This window comes from Melanostigma gelatinosum (assembly GCF_949748355.1).
Source record: "Melanostigma gelatinosum genome assembly, chromosome: 5".
Classification (NCBI taxonomy): domain Eukaryota; kingdom Metazoa; phylum Chordata; class Actinopteri; order Perciformes; family Zoarcidae; genus Melanostigma; species Melanostigma gelatinosum.
In genome coordinates, this window is record NC_136638.1 from 17,681,851 (window position 1) to 17,702,555 (window position 20,705).

The 20,705-nt window shown below is 41.1% G+C and overlaps 1 protein-coding gene across 1 annotated transcript in view; it reads right to left on the reverse strand.

Moving 5' to 3' along the window:
* Positions 1-20,705, reverse strand: part of pcdh11 (protocadherin 11) — a gene marked incomplete at its 3' end in the record, with an annotated part of 122,264 nt that overhangs the window by 42,239 nt on the left and 59,320 nt on the right. Inside the window, exons 5-6 of the mRNA XM_079268842.1 lie at positions 8,311-8,346; positions 2,918-3,116 (exon numbers count right to left, since the gene is read on the reverse strand). Of these exons, the coding sequence (XP_079124968.1) occupies positions 2,918-3,116; positions 8,311-8,346 (235 nt within the window). The remainder of the gene's footprint in view (positions 1-2,917; positions 3,117-8,310; positions 8,347-20,705) is intronic.

Sequence of the window (20,705 nt, forward strand, 5' to 3'; positions counted from 1 at the left end):
ATCACGACTTAGCTGACCCTTATCAGACTGGTGACGACCGATGATAGGGGCGGCCACCAGTCCGGGGTTCGATGTCCGAACGGCGAACACACCGTTCCCTCCGAAGAGGGACAGCTCGTCGCAGCCTTTGGAGGGCGAGAGAACCGCAACTCCGACCGGTAGTCACAAGGCTACAGCGACGAGCTCTAATATGTCTTGATCGTAGACACATCCTTGTTTAAGCTACCATGGTAGCTAACCTGCGACGCGAGAAGAAAAAAAAGGACTGAGCTCAGGATGACACCGGAACTTATAGATGACGGTGGTCATCCGAGGTCACACGTGACTTTGTTGATATAAATATTCGACCTGCGCATGCGCGAGACGGGATACATCCAGTGTTAAGCACTGCCTCTGGCGGTCAGTAAGGATGAAATAGAACCGCATTTGACTCCTGAAATTCTCTTTCTAGCGAGTCCACGCTTCAATCTCCCAGCTCTATTTCCTCTTCTTCACTTGGAGTCATTCCTTCTCCTCTCCCCACTTTCCACTTTTCCTTGTTCTTTCTGCTTTACAAATTCAGTCGACATAATAAGAGATTGCCACCGCCATGCCAGCCTGGTGCTCATTGATAAAACCCTATCAAATCCATCTTAGACCCCCCTCTGTCACCAACGCACTTATCTGTGAGCCCGTCAACATGCACAGGATCCATCTCCTCTTCTGAACTGAGCAGTACAGAGTCAGAGTTTATCTTTAAACCTCTGGTAGAAGAAAATCGAGCCGGATGAGTCAGGCGTCCCTCACTCCGTCTTCAACTGATGTACCTACGGGTGTGCAAGTGTGTGTGTTACATCTGCAGCATCTAAAAGCAAATTAAATAACTTTCTTGACTTTAGTTGAGAATATTTAATCATTCAATTCTTAGTAATATTAAATATGAACTTCCTTTATTTCTTAGCAGCCTGTAAAGGCAAACAATAGATATGTGACAGCTGCATAGTTCTACATATACATATATATAAGGAATGGTATATATATATATATATGCATGTATAAATAATCAAATCACTTCTTATATGGTGTTTATACAACCCTCCATCAAGGTTACAACAGAGTATTTCTAGGAGCTTTGTGGTCAAATATGTAAAATGACTGTTCTAATATCCAACTACTAATATTAGACTCCAATATTACACTCTTGGTTAGTCTGTTAACACTCTCCCTCCGATTTTTAATGCAGCAATTTGAAAACATGCATTTACCACATTAGCATGATCTTCTATCTAAAATGAATCCACTTCAACAAATATTACCCCAGAGGGAAAGTGGGTAATAAGTGCAGTATTTGAGTAAGTTTATGAGGTATGAGATGTTTATGTCACTGAATATTAATGAGATGATGAGCAATTGCCTCTGTATGTGAATGAATCCCATATATATGAATCACTGATGTCACCATGGTGAATACATTAAAGTGAACAGCTGGGAAGGAGAGGTTTGAGCATTAGATGTACGTGTTTGGATCTGTGTTTATACACGTGCCTGGTGTGTGTGTGTGTGTGTGGGGGGGGGGGGGGATATGGAGGTCAGCTGGTTGTGTGTCTTGTAAAAAAAGATTGCTTGCAATATCCTCTTATCAAAAATAGAAAAATCACATATAGGACGGACCTTTGCATGTAAATGAGCAGGGAGCCATCGCCAGGATGTCACCCATCTTGTCTAATGTCTAACAAATGCATTCACAATCACACTCACACTGACACCCAAGCCCCGGACCTGTCAGCGCAGCTGCTGGGGAGGCAGATGCAGCGAGGCCTGTTGTCTCACTTACAGATATGAAACAACGGCTACACTGCACGTAGGTGCACGCAAACCAATCTATTTTACCTGTGCTGTAGATTTTCTCTGCTGGATAGATGGCAAAAACAACGGACTTATTTTTTTTGACAAGTAACTCCGTTCAATGGCTAAAGCGTTTCTAGCAGTGATACACACGGGCCACAGGAGGAGTGAAGGTCTGCTCCGATGTGAGCCTCGATCCAGCCTGCAATATATGATGCAGGGTTACCTGCAGAAAATATAATCCAACCCACCAGGACCAGAATATCCAGCTTGAAGTGGAGGGGGTTTTGGTATGTGACAAGGACAGGGATATGGGGACTCAGAATAGCCTTGTTCATGTTAAGGTGGAGCAAAATCATCTCAGCAGCATCATTGGCATACTGCTGGTGCACCATTGGCATGCTGCTGGTGCACAGGCTTTGGATCTACACTACCACTGGTGGAAAAGCCCAGGATCCTCTGTGGTGTGTCTTAAACACACTTCTTTTTTCCCCTAAGCCAGTTATTTCAGCAATGCGTTTGAAATAAATCTGTTGTATATGTATGATGAAGGAGTGTTGCTTCCCCGCGTTCAATGGGGCTTTTTATGGAGAACATCATCGGGCAGTAAGCCAGGCAGTGACAGCTGTCTTGTGAATTATTTGAATAAATTCAGTTCCAACTTCAGAGGTTTAATTCCCTTACCTTCTACAGCTTAGCATTGGACAACATTTACAAAAGTGTGCCTTACTAAATTAAGAGTCATTAATATCATTTCTGCACTCCCATGACAACAGATTCACAGCTTGTTTTGATCAAATCCAATTCATTAGCTTTTCTGCAGGTATAGCAAAGAAACTTTTCTGTGTATCTAGTTTGTTAGCAGTGTTTTTACCAGAACGTGGTACCTTGTTAAATGTTTGCAAGGATGTCTTGTTTCTATGACAATCCCGGCTGTAATCTCAGTGAATCATTTTACTGTCTGAAAACACAGATGGTCACTTGTAAACTATATTATGGAGAGTCAGCCTAAAAAAAATCACAACAAAATGATAAAAAATAAAACGTAAAAATGACAGATTTGCCTGCTGTCTGAGCAAAATTCAGTACTCACTAGATTCGGGGTCTGAGTTTCCATCTCCCTCGGTGCGGCTGTTTGGTGACGTTTGCTCATAGTACTCCTCCTGGGGGAAACTGAGGGGAAGAGGTTGGGTGGTGCTGGCTGTGCTGCTAGGCTCCGGGTCTCCAAGCCCGCTGTCACTGCAACTCTCTTGGGAACCGTCTGGAAGATGGAACGTCACGCGGCGCTGGGTCTGGAGCACACCAACAAACAAGGGATGTTCTGTTAGAAACTGTTGGAAAAAAGTGGGAGAAAAAAAAAAAAAGAATTAAAGATAGGAAAATGCTCAAGTCGGTAAGGTGCAAATAGCATTGTTGTCTACGGATCTCTGGGTGCTTGTCTCTGCCATGCTACATATGCATTAGGGTGTAAATATAACCAAATATAACCAATTTCTTAAGTCAGTTTGTGTGTTGACCATGCATTTTTTGTGTGTAATTTTGCGCTGCAGCAACATTAGAGGAAGTCAGGTGCACTGGAAGTCAGGTGAAAAAGTATAAAGAGCGAGAAAGTCCGCGTAGGGAAAAGGTGGATGAATGGGTGAAACAAACGCGGGACTTTTATCCAGGAGGCCGTTTGTTCGTGTCCTGTGTGACTCCAATCGTCAACTGACTTACTACTAACAACCTTGTTAAAAACCCAATGTCATAATCAATTCAATGTTCGACCCTTGACCTCAGTTATTGCTTCACTGTCTTTCTAACTAAATTGACCACCAGAGAGACGTATCTAAAATCACCTCATAATTTCTGCTCTTAAGACCAAAAAAGATTTATAATTGAGACTTCTTGTCCTGTGAATTGATAGGATGTGTACTAGGAGGTTGAATTATGTCCGAGTTTTCCTTCTCACCCAGTTTAGACACAAAATAAGTGGGAATGTGTGTGAAGGCTGAGACTTTGATTTGTAAAGTCTCGGGGATCACACGAGTGTGGGCATTTCCTTGTGAGGCGATCTGATTTGGCTTTGAGGCAGTATCTGTAAAATTGTCACTGTGAAATATACCTGAGCTTGAATTCATGTCTTCACATGACTCCCTCAGTAGCATCATACTGCATCACAACGTACAGGACGATAAAAAACATAAAACTTAATTACACCCTCAGCTGCGGTTTTTGCTGTGAATTTTATTCATCCCATTATTCAAGCTGAAAAGAGATTTACTTTTTCAAGAGCAAATACAACTGGAGCACAAATTACAATCTTGATTTCTTCATCACTGTAGCAGCAAGAGCAATATGTGTGTCCTGAATTAAAAACACCATCAACACATGCTCCCTTATGCTCAGGAGGAGGCGATGTCTTTTTCCTTAGCCACTATAAGCGCTTATTGTTCTTTGATAAGACTGAATCAGGCTTGGAAAATAGGAGAGAGGGAGAGTGAAATAAAGTCTGGCACTAATGAAGGACACACTGCCAAAAAGCAAGTGCACAAAAAGCTTCATTTAAAAACTGTCAGAGAGGGTTGACTAACCTAAATCCACACAATTAGTACCCTGAAAGCACAACTGAATGGTTTTCAATGCTGCGATGTTGGAACAGCTAGTTAAATATTCTATTTACTTGATTCATCTAGAATCCTGAGGCCACAAATAGCTGTGTGTGTGTGTGTGTGTGTGCTAGTAAGTATAATAAATTAGTGTAAAAGGGGCGTAGAGTCAAAGACAAACAAAAATAAACGCACAACCTTCAACACTTGAGCGATAACAACTCCAAAACAGAAGCTTTTTGCTGCTGTTGTTTGTATTCGGAGAATAAGAAAGAAAACATGCACCACACTTATTTCTAAAAACATTCAAATATATGATGCGGGACTCCTTGAAATGTATCTTGTTTGTACTGCATGTGTTGTGACACCTTCTGCTGCCAAATGATGTGTATTTCTATTGTTCCATATAGAGAGGAATGTTTTCCCCACTCCTCGTGCGGCTTTATTCATTTTCTGAGACAGAGACGAATACCTTGCTGGCAAATTCATATGTGTGCCGTGTTTGCCCACGCTTTCAAGTCATCTAAATATCTACTTTTTCTCAAAAAGCGTTGGCAGCTGTTTCTCAAAATTACCGGCGGATGCACGCAAAAAGCAATGTCCAGGTTCCAGCAACAGAAAGAGCCCACTTATGAAAGGTTGGCAGCTCGACAAAAAGCATGCTTCGTCTCCACATGACTAATTATTGGAAACTTGCTCCAACAATGGCATCCAAAATCTATTAGAACAAACAGCTGTCCGTGACAATTAGGACATCATCATTTTGCATGAGGGAGTATCTTCATTTTTTAGACGGCTGTTTATTCAAGCCCATTCAAGTTGCTGCCAGAAGTTAAGAAAAGTCGAATTTGATTTCACGACGCACTCAGTACTAAGTCGTATAGAGCTACAATATTAATTACAATTAAATACCATTAATTGGTCTTAAACAAATAAAACTTTTGAATGACTAATGTGAATTTAACATTATGTTGAAAGATAAACATGACAAACACAAACATTCACCGAGGAGTCAAGGGGAGTGTGTTGCTAAGCATTATCACTTATTTGAAGAAGCTGCCAGAAATCCTTAAAGCAAAGACAAGCTGCGGTAAGAGATATCAAGACCAAACAAAGCCCGTTCAGCCAGATAAAACACTGCCTTGAGAAGTATGTACACAGCGATAAAATGAACAGGAGAGATGCATGCCATGTTCTGCCATATAACATGCAAGCCAATCCAAAACCCTCCCTCTGGGAACCACCCAGACAATAAGCAGATAGGGCTGGATTCACAGGTTACCGGATTAGAAGTCCGTTATATTTAGATATCGAGGGAGGAGAGGCCAGGTGGCCGCAACCATTTCCTTTGGTAGGCCACAGCTCTTTTGGTTGTATTGTACATTTCCCAGCTAAAGCTCTCTAGAAATAGCAAGAAGTCAGTGCTGCACAGAGAAGGACTTGGCTGGCAACCACCTCACTTTGAGTGATAAACAGGGACCACTTAGGAGTGAATCAGGGGAGATTGGCTCTGCCATTTCAGATAAAGATCAACTTGCGGGCACACCTAGACCTGCATAAATCTGTTCAGAGGAGATGGTGATTTGTCATGTTGCACATGTCTTATGTGTAGGAAATAAATAAAATGTAAAAAAAAAAACAGCAATGTTACGGTATATATATCCCAAAAATGCTGTCCTACATGTCCCTATTCTGCATAATGCCAAGATCGTGCATCATCCACTCAACTCTTCGTGATTTTATTTTCCTTTTGTTTTTGAACATGCTGTTCCAGCTCAGCCTATTTCATTTGAGGTGATATGCCACTGTGTGTGAAATGATGAGTTCGCGGGAACACTCAAGAAGGAGGTGATTGTAGCAAGTGGGTTGAGAGATTCCTGGGTGATTTTTGACAAATCAAATTCTAACATTTCCAACCATTATTGAGTCATATGCTGTGATGATCTTCTCAATATTAGTAACATGTTCCAGTCTGAGCAAAGCAGGGTCTTACACTGAACTGTGATGTTCCTCTGAGAACGAAAACACTTTCATAATGTGGAGTCATATGTTGCCAATTGAGAAAGTTTGAATAGCATGCTGTTGTGCAGTCCTGCTCTCATTGACCAAAGACTCGTGAACTCTGTGCCTGTGTTCGGACATGAGCTGCAAGATGAAGAGAGGACCTGAAACACTGAAAAGATAAGAGATGGTATGACGGTCACATGCCACAACACAATTGAGTATAATGTTAGTGGCGTTTTGTAAGGAAGTGGGAAATGCCCTCTCGAGCTGAGTTGAGTATTTCACAAGCAGCTATACCGACAATTGAAAGGAAAGACATTTTTGCTCACAGCAAAGCTTAACAGAAGGGTTATGTATTCAAGGACCCAATGGAGTGGCAATGTCGAATATGGTGCAATGGGGTCACATGACATGTTCAATAACAATAAACTTTGAATAAACAGGCGAACAGGGCTCTGTGACGTAGTGGGGGCGGGGCTTCAGGGCTCTGCGGACTGAGTAGAGGATGTTAGACCGCAGCTCATTGACTGCAGTTCACTCTACAACCAAACTCTTCTACACTTCTCTGGAGTCAATACGAGCGGATAGCCAACTGAAAGCAGAAGCGAACCAGAGTGTGTTTCTGACCATCAGTATGCTGCAACTTGGGTGTGTTTTTCCCCCGTGAGTAAGACTAGATTTCCCTGGTGTAAGACACGAATAACGTTACCGCCACCAAAATACCTCTGCTAATTGAGACCATGCTCTACTTTACAACCGCGGTGATTATGTCAAAGTAAGCGAACTTCCACCACGTGTATTTCTGCTAATACTTTGCACCATTTCTCCAACTGGGAATGTTGGTGTTGGGAAGGGTAGAAAAGTACCCCAAAAGAATTCTGAATTCTGCTGCACATTAAACTTATGCATTAAAATGCATTATATTTTAATTGTTATATTTTTTTAGTCTAATCTGAATCGGCAACATAACCAGTAAAGAAATGTTGTCATGTAAAGTTCACAGTAAGAAGGGCTACCCCCTCCTTAGTCAACTAGATAACTTCCGGTTGTCTTGGTCAATCAATATGTCATATTTTTAATGCTTTTTCATAGTGAACAACTTATTTACAAGAAACGTATTATGCACATCTCTGCTGAGCACAAGTTTTAGACTGGTGCTCTTTTATATTTAATTAATTTGGTCTCGGAACGCCTATTTTCTGAGGGCTTGCTGGGCCCTATTGAAAGTTATTTGGGGGCACAATGACGGTATGGTAACTCAATATTTGTAATATCTAAAGATCATAACAAATCTATATCAGTTTGGGGCCATTTTAGTTGTGCCCTGAGGCAGTTTCCTACCTTGCCTCACGGTAAAGGTTGCCCCTGGAGTTTTTTCCCCGTGAATCTGTGTATGTCTCTGTTGTTGTTTCTCACCTTGAGAAGCCGCGACTTGGGTGTGTGCCGCAACTATGATTGACAGGTGTATTGCTCGGTTAAATTGTTTGTATGAGCGGTATGTGAGAAAACTGCAACCAGCTACACCACATTCCAAGCATTCTGCCGGTTCTGAGCGAGCATATTTTAAACAGGCGCTGCACTAGTACCAATACAATACGACAAGGATGGAAGAATCCATGCAAAAATATGGGCATGACAGTGATGTAGCAACTTAACAGGAAAATATAAAAAAAGAACAAGTGGAGTCATGAATATTAATAGATGAATCATCGCTATTGGATGAAAACCTTGCATCGATATTATATTATAGATATTCTGTTTTTAAGACATAACAATGTTTTCATGGTTTATAACGTTTACTAACGTCAACATAGGTGTAACTTGTGTGAAATATGGTAATAAACTTCATGCTTATGGAAATTGACATGCAAGAATGAGCAGAGAACAGACTTACGTTCACAGAGGTTATCTTGCCAAGTTGACAGGCCTCCTGCAAAGACAAAAAGACATTTCACATCACTGTCTGACTGTAACTCTACAGAGCATTTACTGTGTGTGTGTGTGTGTGTGTGTGTGTGTGTGTGTGCATGTGTGTGTGTGTGTGTGTGTGTGTGTGTGTGTGTGTGTGTGTGTGTGTGTGAGAGAGAGAAACCAACAAAGGAAACTGCACTGGGAACTTTCCAGTCTTAAAGTCAGTCAGAGTTCACAATTGACAGCCTCATAGATTTTGTGGTTTAAAGTCTTTTTTTTAAGTTGGAATTGAGATTTAGGATACATATTGATTTCTTCCACAGAGTTTTTTGAAGCAGATTTCCGTGCTCAGTTGGCACGCCGACAAACCGGGCTGCAGAGTACACACCCTCTCCCCAGAAATGTAAAGAATAGGGCAAAGCTGACATCCTGACAACACATGCCATACAACTGACACTTTCATAAAGATGTTTGCTCGGCATGTCAGGCAGGAAAGTGAAAAGAATATCAAATGAAGCATCAAAAATTAACAATAAACAGCGACAAGCTTCTAAATTGGGAACAAAAGACAACTGCAAGCCTGCAAAATAGCATCCTCTCTCTGGGGACTGAGATAACTCACAGAGAGATAAGAGTATTTCATTTTTAATCACCAATTTTGTTTTCTTTGTACTGTGTATAATAATCTACATGACTTGATTTTCAAAGAGAATTAAATAAATCTGGCACTGAGGAGCCACTTAGACAGGGAGAATCAAAAAGGACTGCTGGGGTAGAATGGTGAGACAATGAACAGGAAACACATTCATGTCAACAGATTATCTCACTGTAATTGTTCACCCAGGGATGCTGCTAACTGAGCAATAGAGCAGTACACCCAAAGCTATTCATCAAAACAAAATGGGGCTTCATGGTGGACAACTGAACGAAATGGTCTCCAAACTTCTGACAGATAACGGCAGTAAAACCATTGCATTGTAGATTATTTATAATGAGTCATGTTTCGAGTTGGAGAAGGGCATATTATCGAAATGTATACAGGTCAACATAAAGTCATCGCATTGCCATGAGGCATCTAGTCAAACTAGAGTGAATATAGTTGAATATCGTTGATGACTCTGTTGATGACTGAGTTGTGGGTGTGGCTGTTACTTAACAACAACAACTTCATGCTATGACCAACCTCAAACATTTTTTGTTGCTAACTGAACTGTCCTGCTATGAGGCCCCTGCATTCATTAGGTGGTCCATTCGTAAAATGTTATACTAAATCCATGAACTATGATCTCAAAAGTGCAGTTACCATAATCGTTAAGATTAGAAAGGATTGATATATACAATTACTGATGTCTGGATTACTTTCTATTTAATATGAGGCATGCAATTATTATGCAAAGATTATCATAAAATATAGACACAATCTACAGGAATGTTCTGCATATGGAAACATGTGTAGGTTATGTCTCTATTTGTCTTATAACCTTATAAACTGGTGAGTATAATTCAACTACACCTACTGTATACTACACACATCAGTCTGACATTATGGCTGGAACATGATACAGCACTAACCCATATAAATGAATTGAAAGGGATAACGAATGTAAAATATTTCTTAAATAAATGTAATTCAAAATGATATACAGTACGTTCTTTTCTTTTCCTTTTTTTGCATAATTGAGCACAACATTTGTCAGGACTCATTTGCATCCAGTGACTGGTCATTTAAAGCAGGATTTTACTTGAGGCTGCCATCAAGCTGTTGTTTCTCCTCCAAGTAATGTTTTATTCAGCATCTCGTGGCACATACTTCAAGTTAGAGACCCTGCGAACCAATTAAATATATGATAATGTTCATGAGGGATCTGCGAAGGTGACCTATGCTTGTCTCATACTTGGATGACATTCGAAACAGCAGTTGTACATCTGATTGCTGGAGACCATAAATGTATGACTTTTCTTTTTCTTCCCTCCTCAGTATGGATTGGTCAATGACCTTCTCTCTTTATGTACGCCTCTCAAACCAGCGGTTTCAAAGCACCCACATGCATGCCTGGGAGAGAGTTATGCTTAAGATAAGTGCATTTGTTGGTGAACCACATCAAAGTAGAGAGGGATGACTGCGTGAGCAGAGGCAGTGGAGCTCAAACCGAGCCTTTGATCACCCCCAGGCACTCTGATCATTCAAATATTGGATAAATAATTGATTAAAAACACCAGACCTTATTGTGCTATGTTTCTGTATCCAAATGAATCCCAATTTTGAGACAGTCACTGCACAATGAAGGTATATAGGTAGGAGCATTTAAAATACTGTAACACTGTATGGCATGCTTTCACACCACACGCAGATATTTACTTTTGTACATGTAAAGCACTGTCTATCTGTTCCCGAGCACTGAGTTACAGCATGAACTCGAGACAGGTTGGAGGGCTGCAATAGAGGTAAAGGGAAAGGGTTATAGTCTGAAGGTAGGTGAGAGTGCATTCCAGCTGTGCATAGGTTGCTGGAGGGTAGCTAATATTATATCTACGGTGAAGCCTGCAGTGTGCAAAAAGAAAAGACAATGAGCCCACTGTATACCGGGGATATTACAAAGAGAATTTCCCATCATCTTTTGAACATACGCTCGTAAATCTCCCTCAGTACATTTAGAGTATAAAGATGAATCTAAATTAATCTAGATTTCTAACCTAGAACAACAGGCCAAAGAGTTCTGAATTCATTACTTTAAATGCCTCTTTAGAAGCGGCATGAAAGCGAAGCAACATCTTTTACACAACTATTGGGTTGCCAACATAAGCACAGTTGGTCGTTATTAATTTCATTAGTAAGCTTGTGTTTCATTTCAAAATTCCTGAACTGTGATATCGGAGCAATAAAAGATGGAGCTAACAGGAAAGCTTGCTCGTTACAAGTAATGATGGGGAGACAACAGCAAACACAGCAACCCTATTTATTTTAAGTGATAAGTGACAATTCTTGGAGAGCTGTCTCACACGTACCTTAAAACACATCAAATAACTACTATGTCGATTTCCTTGTTATTTCCATTTCTTTGATAGTTTTTCCCCTTAACCTCTGTGAGCTTGATGACACAGAGCCCCGTCAACTTGAGAGAACTAAGGAATAACAATCAACTTCATATTCCTTGTGCTCATTTTCAGCAATTACGATGACAGGTCTCAAAATGATCAGTTGGCTTCACAAGCAAGGACGTATTCCACTACATTAATATGATATAGAAAATAAAAACCCAGTGCTTATACGTCCATACTAAATTGGCTGACCTCGTCAATCTGTCAGGAATAGGACAGCATCACAGTACAAAGCTTTGTTGAGTTGTATCCATCAGCAGTAAGGTCAAAGTCTTAAATAACGGTACCTGTAGACGCTTTGCTGCAGTTTGTGAAAAAATCATTTTAAAGAATGTATGATGTGATAACTTCAAGTTGGACTGAAAGCTTTAAAAAGACCCTCATCCCAGGGGTCCCCATGCTCCTAATAGTTTAACACTAATGATATCTGCTGCTCCCATCTCGACAGCCTCCCACATTACAGTGTACTCCATAGTGTAAATACCTTTGAAGGTGGGGAGAAGCACAGAGTGAGGCAAAGAGACAGGAAGCATGCCAGCCAGCCATAGTCTCTTGAGCTGGCAAAGCTCGTCCTTGGCGTATTTCACATTTGTTTTGACTGACTCGGGAGCTGTTCAATTCAGCTCGTCTTCCTGCATGAAGTCTGTGGAAATAATGGTCAGGCAGGACTTGTCAGGTCTACTCTGTGTACCAGAAATGTCTGGGCAGTGCCACCATCTACGACTTAAACTGTTTAGAGAAGGTGGGAGAAAAGCACCTGGCCTGCTATCAAGTGGTTATCCCTACGGGTGAGATGAACGTGGCTGGATTCATCAAGAGAAGGAAAATGACAGCTTTGTCAGGTAGCCGTGTCACAGTCACATATGCAGGCATAATAAAAATATCCACTATGGAAAACCTGGACGTGCATGCCATCTGCTAGTGTATGTGCCGTGGATGTCTCAGCCAAGAAACAGTGGGCAGAGTTCAAGTTTGCATCCCTTATATTTCTGGCGAACGCAGCATGTCTTAGACAGCGTGATAAAACTGTTGCAAACAAAACACCTCCTCATCAAAAGGGGCGAATAAAGTCTTCAATATACTTAAGTGTAGGCTTAGATAAATAGAATCCCCATTTCCCTCTGCATTGGTGTTCAGTTGTCCAAAGTGTATTGATGTACTTATTGACATTCAATAAAGGGAAACCCTCTCAGCAAACCACACGAGGTGATGTAAATCCTGTACACTTCATGAGCGTGCACAAGGAGCAGCTTTCCTTTAACACAATTACTAGACGGCAATAACGTCGGAGTGTGTTCGAACCAATTTTGATTTACAAGTGGACAACATGTTGCCTTTTCATCAGCTTATTATTATTAAGTGGTCTGTATATGTGTGTTTTCCCTGGACAATCCCCCCTCTTGCTTCATTCCAAGCGAGGTATTGATCCTTCCAGTCTACCGCCCCCTCCTAATTTCATTAGGCTAGCTGCTGTTAATTACTCCACACTCTAACCTTTTGCTGTTTCATTTGGACCGACAAATTGGGTGAATTAAAAAAAGGGGAGGTGGGAAGAGGAAAAGAGAGAAAGGAAGAAGAAAGGAGAAAAAAAGCAGCTCCCTGGCAGCTGTAGTGGTAGACCCCCTCCTCTCTCTGTGGCGCTTGTGTCAGAATCCCAAGCGGCGTAATGATTAAAAAAAGTTCATCAATTTTCTCTTTGCTCATCAAATTATGCAGAAGGAGGCTACTCCGGTAATTGTTGCAGAGGATTCATTTACGAAAGCCATACCAGCTAGATCTGGTATGGTTGTCTGGGGAGTTGGAGAATTTTGCCCTTTTCACTTCTTCATGAGTTTGTAAAAGATTGCTCAGCTTCAAGCAGGCTGATCATTAATACACACCTTATTCATGTATGCATATTTATGTACAAGGTTCATGTGGCAGACATAACGAACTACTAATTTTTGTTTTACACCCCGATTTACCGACTAACCAATTTGTCTTCTTAAGGAAGGTATTATGAGAGTGATGTGACACATAGCTGCAAAGTTATAATTAGACTTGATTTAATACCTCGTGCCATGAGCTTACACGTGTGGTGCATGGCATCTAAAGCATACTTAAATGGCAGGGGAATGTAATTGATTAACCATACGAGACTGGAAATCAGATGATGAGGACAATGCTCTTAATCCATGTGAAATCAATATCGTCACTTCCTACACAAGGGATTATTCAGAGAAATTACTACCAGCTGTAATTGTTGATTTGCAACGCATCAGATCATTTCTGGCTTGGTGCATCAATGTGTTAATGCATACACGCGGGTCAAAAACATTTCACTAGTGCTTTAATCACCTGCTTTAATTTAAAGTGGGACAATGTTTCAACATTGATACATTTCCAACCAAGTGAGTGACATTTATAGGATCTCCTGGATCCTTAACATGAGAGATGCCCTTTCCTCAAGGTTGAGTACAGTCTAGTTGAAAAGATTCTCCATGATGCAGAAGGAGCCATTCGGAGTACTCCCTTTGGCTCAGATAATAACTTCATCATAATTAGCTTGTGGTGCTCGGGAGTGTTGAATTGCCGGTTGCAGTGGGATCTGGGCTGATTTATTGCTTGATTTAATTACGTATCAAAATTCAATTAGACATGCTTTCAACCAAATTCAAAGTGAGTTTTGTCAAGCTGTCCCTTGAAATCTGGCCAGCTTGAAGGACATTCTTCATAATGCAGTGACATCTAACTTAATAATTATCGCTTTCCAAAAATCACTCGTGCTAAAAGATGAAGACAGAAAAAAAAAATGTAAAAAAAAAATAAAATGCTCTGCCAGTTTTACTTGTTTCACATCTCAACATCGACATCAAACAGCATCAAATCGTTAGAAACAGACCTTGATTCAGTGGTGATGTGAAGAGGGTTGCAGGTACTTTACCAAAAGAAGATACATGACAAAATGCTCTTTGAGGTTGACTCCGGCTGAGCAAGTGTCTGGCTTTCTTTACCCACATCACTCGCTGCCTGCTCACCCCCTTTCGCTCAAGACTACACTAGGGAGAAAGAGGGGAGCTCTTTTGAATAAGTGCCACACCAGCCTCCAAGAGCTACATTGATCTTTACTACTATGCAAATTCCGGATGTCATGGTGTCGATGCTAAGAAGTTAAAGAAGGGAAGGACTATTTCAGCCGGAGGTCTGTGACTGAAGTGTAGTCCCTTTACCAGGGTTGTAAATACACTCATTGACAATTTTATTCGGTACACCTTGGTATTACTGTGTGTGGCACTTTTCGACCCTCAGAACCGCAACTTTTTTTTTTGAGGCATTGATTAAACAAGATGCCAGAAATGTTCCATTGGGATGATGTATACTGACTTGACGGCGTAGTTTTTGCAGGTTTTCAGTGGCGCAAATTCTGTGAACATCCCACTTCACCTCATCCCACAAGTGTTTTATTAGGCTGTGATCTGGGGACTGTGCAGAACATTGGAGTAAAGTAAAGTAATTTCCTGGAACTGTCTTCAAACAACGACACATTATCTTGCTAGAAAATCCCCTCGACAAAAAACGGGAGCCTGTCAATATGAAGGGTTGCGCCTGGTCAGCGACAATGTTGGCTGTATTTATAGAAGCAAAACTATCATAAGCACACCAAGTACTGGCACACGAGGCCTTTTTCTGCTTTCATTCAAGCTCCTATTTGTTTCCCACAATATCGAGTATTCGTTGCATTGCTGAGATGAACATCTTGCCCTTCAATACCCCCAACAACACTAACATTACATCCTAGTTATGCTTCGCTAATGTCTTAGCATACTAGCTTTTTATCTTTTGTATGTTTACCTTATGTGTATCAATGTTGTATTTACTGTTACAATACACAACAACTAAGAGCCCTATCTCCTAAAAATTACGTTCCCCCGAAACTAAAATGCATTCTCAATGACGTTTGACCATAAACGTATTTTCTCCCTGAAACATATTTTCTCCCTGATTACGTTTGTGTTTGACATATTACAAATACGTTTCTAATCAACATATCTTTGCCATACTCTACTCTTTATTATTTTTCTGTGATCTGCCTTGCCTTTATTTACTAACCCTAACCCTGTCCTTACTCTTACCCTCACCATAACCACGTCCCCCCGTGCGTGGATCAGCGCATTTCTGCCGGAGACGGGCGGCGTGTTGCGGTAGTATTCTGACGGCATAATAGGGAGGAGAGGCGGTGGTGGAGAGGGAAAAAAAATGTTGATTTGAAACGTATTTTGTAATACGTCAAACACAAACATAATCAGGGAAAAAATACGTTTATGGTCAAACGTAATTGAGAATGCATTTTAGTTTGGGGAGAACGTACTTTTTAGGATACAGGGTTGACAACTAAACAATTGAATCACATAACCTTATTTTTGTGATAACATACAGTTATTTTATGCTTTTCACTTATTTCAACCATGATCTTTTCCTGAACATCACAAAATAGTTGTACTGCCAAAACAAAAAGTTCTGCACTGTTCCGGGGAATTGCCTTTTTAAGTACGCTGTTTAGAATTTATTTAAAAGTTTGTTTTTGTTTAATTTGCTTTTTCCCATTATTTAGTGTTTTCACAACCTCATCAAAACAAGCCTGAACTGCTTATGTGTGTTGTGTAAACTTCAAATTAAATATACACTGGACGAAGATTACTCCAGCATCCATTTGCTAACAGACTAATCTGTAAAGTATACTGTGGCTTGTATGTATGTATGTATGTATGTATGTATGTATGTATGTATGCATGCATGTATGTATGTATGTATGCATGCATGCATGCATTAACATGAGAGCATATCTGTTGCGTGAGACGGCCGAGTGAAAAAAGCTACTAATACACTTGCATGCATGCATGCATACTAATACGCATGCATGCATGCGTATGTATGTATGTATGGGCCTAATTGTGCAAAGAAAACATTTCCCACTACCATTAAAACCAACAAACGCCCTCTGATGTTGATACAAGAGAGATCCATAGAGTTTAAATTAGATTCTGACAATCTGCACGATGCAAGAGAACCTTTTGTAAAACGAGGTAAGATTTCTCCACTCTTCAGAGATTGAGTTTTATAGACCATGTGTCTACACTGAAACTTCTGTAAAATGTCATGTTTATCCAGTCCAAAGGTCTTCCGTGTGTCACAGTATGCAGATGTTCACACCACCTCATCACTGCAGCTTTTCTTTCGCTAAATAGGGCACTTTGTACAGAATCAGTAAAAAAAAAAAAATAGAACAGTGTACTCAGCAGAGTGCAGATCTCCACCAGGTGTGTCCGCAGTGGCCGCTGCTGTAATGTTTGATTGAATGAATACAGACCACAATTGTCAACCCCCTGTCTTGACTGCAAGCGTATTAGTAGCTTTTTTCACTCGGCCGTCTCACGCAACAGATATGCTCTCATGTTAATCTATGCAGCTGCCTGCACCGGCTCCGTTCAGCTAAACTGCAGTTCACTGTGTAGCGCTTCATATTGACTGTAACACTTCCTCTGACCACAAATTGTCAGTCGTGCTGTGCTGTTAGGTCTGTTGGCCTAACACACTCTAGGACTCCCACCAGCTGCTAACAGCTAACTAGCGCTCTTCCTACCAACATAGGAAGTAGCGCTCCATTGTAGCCAGTGCTCGGTGTAGTTTGCAATTTGCTGAGTGATGGTTATACATGCAAATGTATTATCTAAATCGGGCAAATCGAGGGAGGAACTATTCATAATCCGTAGCGGAAACAAGAGTCTAAACTGAAGCAGTTGCTGATCCCTACCGGATGGTTAAGAGCAGTGAGGAGTCAGCAGTCAAGGACGGTGTCAAACAGAGATGCCCACTCACTCACTCACTCACACACACACACACGCAGAATTTAAAAGTTGTTGCATTTGACTGGAATTAAACTAGATATACTGTAGATGTCGGTGACACATGCGTGGAGCCTACTGGTTTAGCTGGACAGTAAGTGAACCTCTCAGCCTCCTCTGCAATTGCTGTCTGCTGCATAGTGAGTGAAAAAGGCTTGACGCAGTGTCTGGGGGAGTGAGCCGCATTAATGGGGAGGTACGTGTAATAAAGTGGCCACTAAGTGTATTGTCAAAGACGAACCATGGTGGAAACGAGAACGAAAAGCCCCTTGATGTGTCAAAACTTCAGTTTATCAAGATCTGCTAACGTTGAATTGTTCATCCGTTTGATCTCTCTCTCCCATTGAAACGCCTGACAGTTTTCTTCATTGAGACTGGCAGAGGCATTGTACATAGATTGTGATGTGCAATGGCATACTGTATCACAGGCTCATGTTTGAAGCAAAGCCAGAATGTGTGTCACTCACTGGCAAACATGAGGCACGATGATGATACTGATTAATGATTTGTTTTAGAACATTTATGGAAATGATCTCGCGAAAACTGGGAGTTGCTTCTGACTTTAATTTAGAAAGAGAATTTATAGCCAAATGGTTAGCTATAATATATATTTAGCTAATTTCATCTGGGTTTCAAAATGTATTCACTGCCATTCTTCACATATCACCACAAGCATAAGGATTTTACAAAGAAGCTTGTTAAATATGAACTATTCCAACGACTGTGAACAAGCGGTAATGCTACTTTATCAACGTCTCGAAGAGTAATTGCCTTCTCTGTGCTGAATTGTTGATGGGTCTCACTTCAAAAAGACTGCGTCTGTTGCTATTTTGAGTTAAATGTTACCTGACCATTGCACTGAGATACATTTTATTGTAAGAGATGAGATTTATCACAGAGAAAATTGCATTATGTGTGCATCTGTAATCTACTCTGCAACCATTTACTGTGGGTGGTAAGTCAGAACATCATTGCTGTTATACGTTTGCTGTGTCTCAGTATACGATATAAATAATAATCTTAGCCCTTATTATGTAATTCTACTTTACAAAGAGTAGTCAGTCTTTCTTATCATCGTTAAATGAAGAGACACACTAAGCCGATTATAAAATTCATACACATATATATATAAACTTGATCATTTTTGGGGCCTTTATTATTCCGTTATGTAACAGGCTTACCCTAACCAATCGGCTATTGGAAGCCACAGATTATACAAATTCAATATACCTGAGCCTACTAGCCCAGTTATACTAACTATCATTGTTGCATGTGGAGGTGGTCATGGTTGGCATTCAGTTGTGTGAACGAGAGAGGCTCATTAGAGAGCAGTGCCAGGTGAGTTGACTGGCACAGCTGGTGCTCGTTGTCTAATCATGCTCTCCCTTTAAATGCAGTAAGGTGCTACCCCGTCGGGGTATCATGGACCGGAAACATTCTTTTGCTGAACTGTGAATTTGGAAGCAACTGGACCGCGTGTGCCGAGTTGTACATTTGTGTTAAAAGTGCATGTGATCAGTCAAAAGAATACCAGTGGCATTGTTGGCAGCAGTCTGTCATGTCTGTGAATGGGAGAACTCACGGTGACTGCAGTCTTGCCACATTTCATTTTAGCATCAGCAACGCTTTCTTCTTTGTACTTACCCCAACTAATAAGTGCATTTTGAGTGTTGCACGATGCCGTTTAGTGGAAACATATGATTGTCAGGGTTTCGTAAAAATAACTTGTGCAGTAATCATTTGCTCAACTATGGACAGACAAGATGTTGCACGACACTAATGCAATGCTTATACAGCTACAAGTGAAATGTTGATAAAAAACAGATGAGCCTGTCATGGGCAGCCCACCGCTCCGCTCCCTATATACAGGGATGGGTCAAATGCAGAGACAAATTTCCCCCTTACCGGGATTGATGTAGTATAATAAAATGGATGAATAGAAATGATTAGTAAAAAAGAAGGCAACTGCCTATACAGGGAAAATACAAGTTGTTGCTTAACAACAGCAACATTGAACGCACCCAGCACACAAGAACTAGTTTGACTTTTCTGCTCCTGATAAAATATTTACAGTCAATATACTGAATATTTCGGAAGCGACTACATCTTCCACAGTCTCGGGTGAGACAAATGTCAAGTTTATGAATAGTTTGTCAGGTAATCTAACTACAAAGCAAGAAATATCCGTATGCGTGTGTCTGTATGTCCTCATATCTCAAGGACCGTTCACCCCATCTACTTCACACTTGGGTGTCTATTGCTGGGGCCTTTTGTAGCAGCGGGGGAGGGGGCTGTTGCGGACTGAGTCGCAGGCAGATGGGAGATTTAATTCAACCCAAACCACAATCTTTTCCTAACCCTAACCAAGTAGGTTTGTTGACTAAATTCAAGGACATTTCTGGAAGAAAGGCTTCTCTGGCAGAAAGCCCTTGAAGGCACACTTCTCACATGTGCCATCCGAAGTGGGCTGTCCACAGAAGGTCTTTACAGGCTCATTCACTGCAGTTCACGTTGCAGTTGTGAACTGGATGCTGAATATACTAACGTTACAACTAAACTTTTCTCCCCGGAGTCAATGAGTAATGAGCTGTTTTTGATAACTTCCGGGGGGCCAAGCAATCGGCACGGTCTCCCAGCAGTCATTGCACTAGTTCATATGAATGTGAAAGCAAAGCGAGACGATTACTTAGTTGCAGTGCATCCTTGTTGTCAGCATAAGCTCTCCAAATCTACATATTGTTGGCAGTTGTTGGAAGTTCCGCATTTCTAAGCACACACAGTGAAAAGGCAGTTAAACTGCATAATATTCCCTTATATGTTCGCTAATGATGTTCGAACAGCATACATTTAATTGAATATTTTTCTGACAACTTCGTTCCACTATGTACTGTAACTGTCAACTCTTGCGTGGGAACACAGACAACCCTTCTTGCAAAGCCAGTGGCACAGACTTGGTAAAACATTGATAAAGCACAGACACAAGGCTCACAGTCATATCCCCATGTGCTCCATGCAGATCTTCCTCAAATATGTTTATGTCAGTTTCTCTGGCAGTGCAGTCAGTTAAAAGTGTGCCACTGATGATATTCAAAAGCCACTGAGCACAGCGCTGTCTCTCTTCCCCTGCCTGCCTCACCCAATTGGGGTCCATCACCAAAACAAACTTCGTCTCACTGCCAGGGTAATTTTTGCTCCTCTTTCACCACTGAGTACCAGTCATATTAATATCTTTGTAGAAGGAAACTGTGTGCTCCAGGAGGCCAGTCCCATGCACTTCTTTCCCCCGAACCTCTTGCTGTTTCTCTGGCCACAGCCAAGTGCATTAACATATGTTCCAACAGTGCACAGTGCTACTCTGCATTGGTAAATGCCTTATTACAGCAAGACCCGCTCTGTG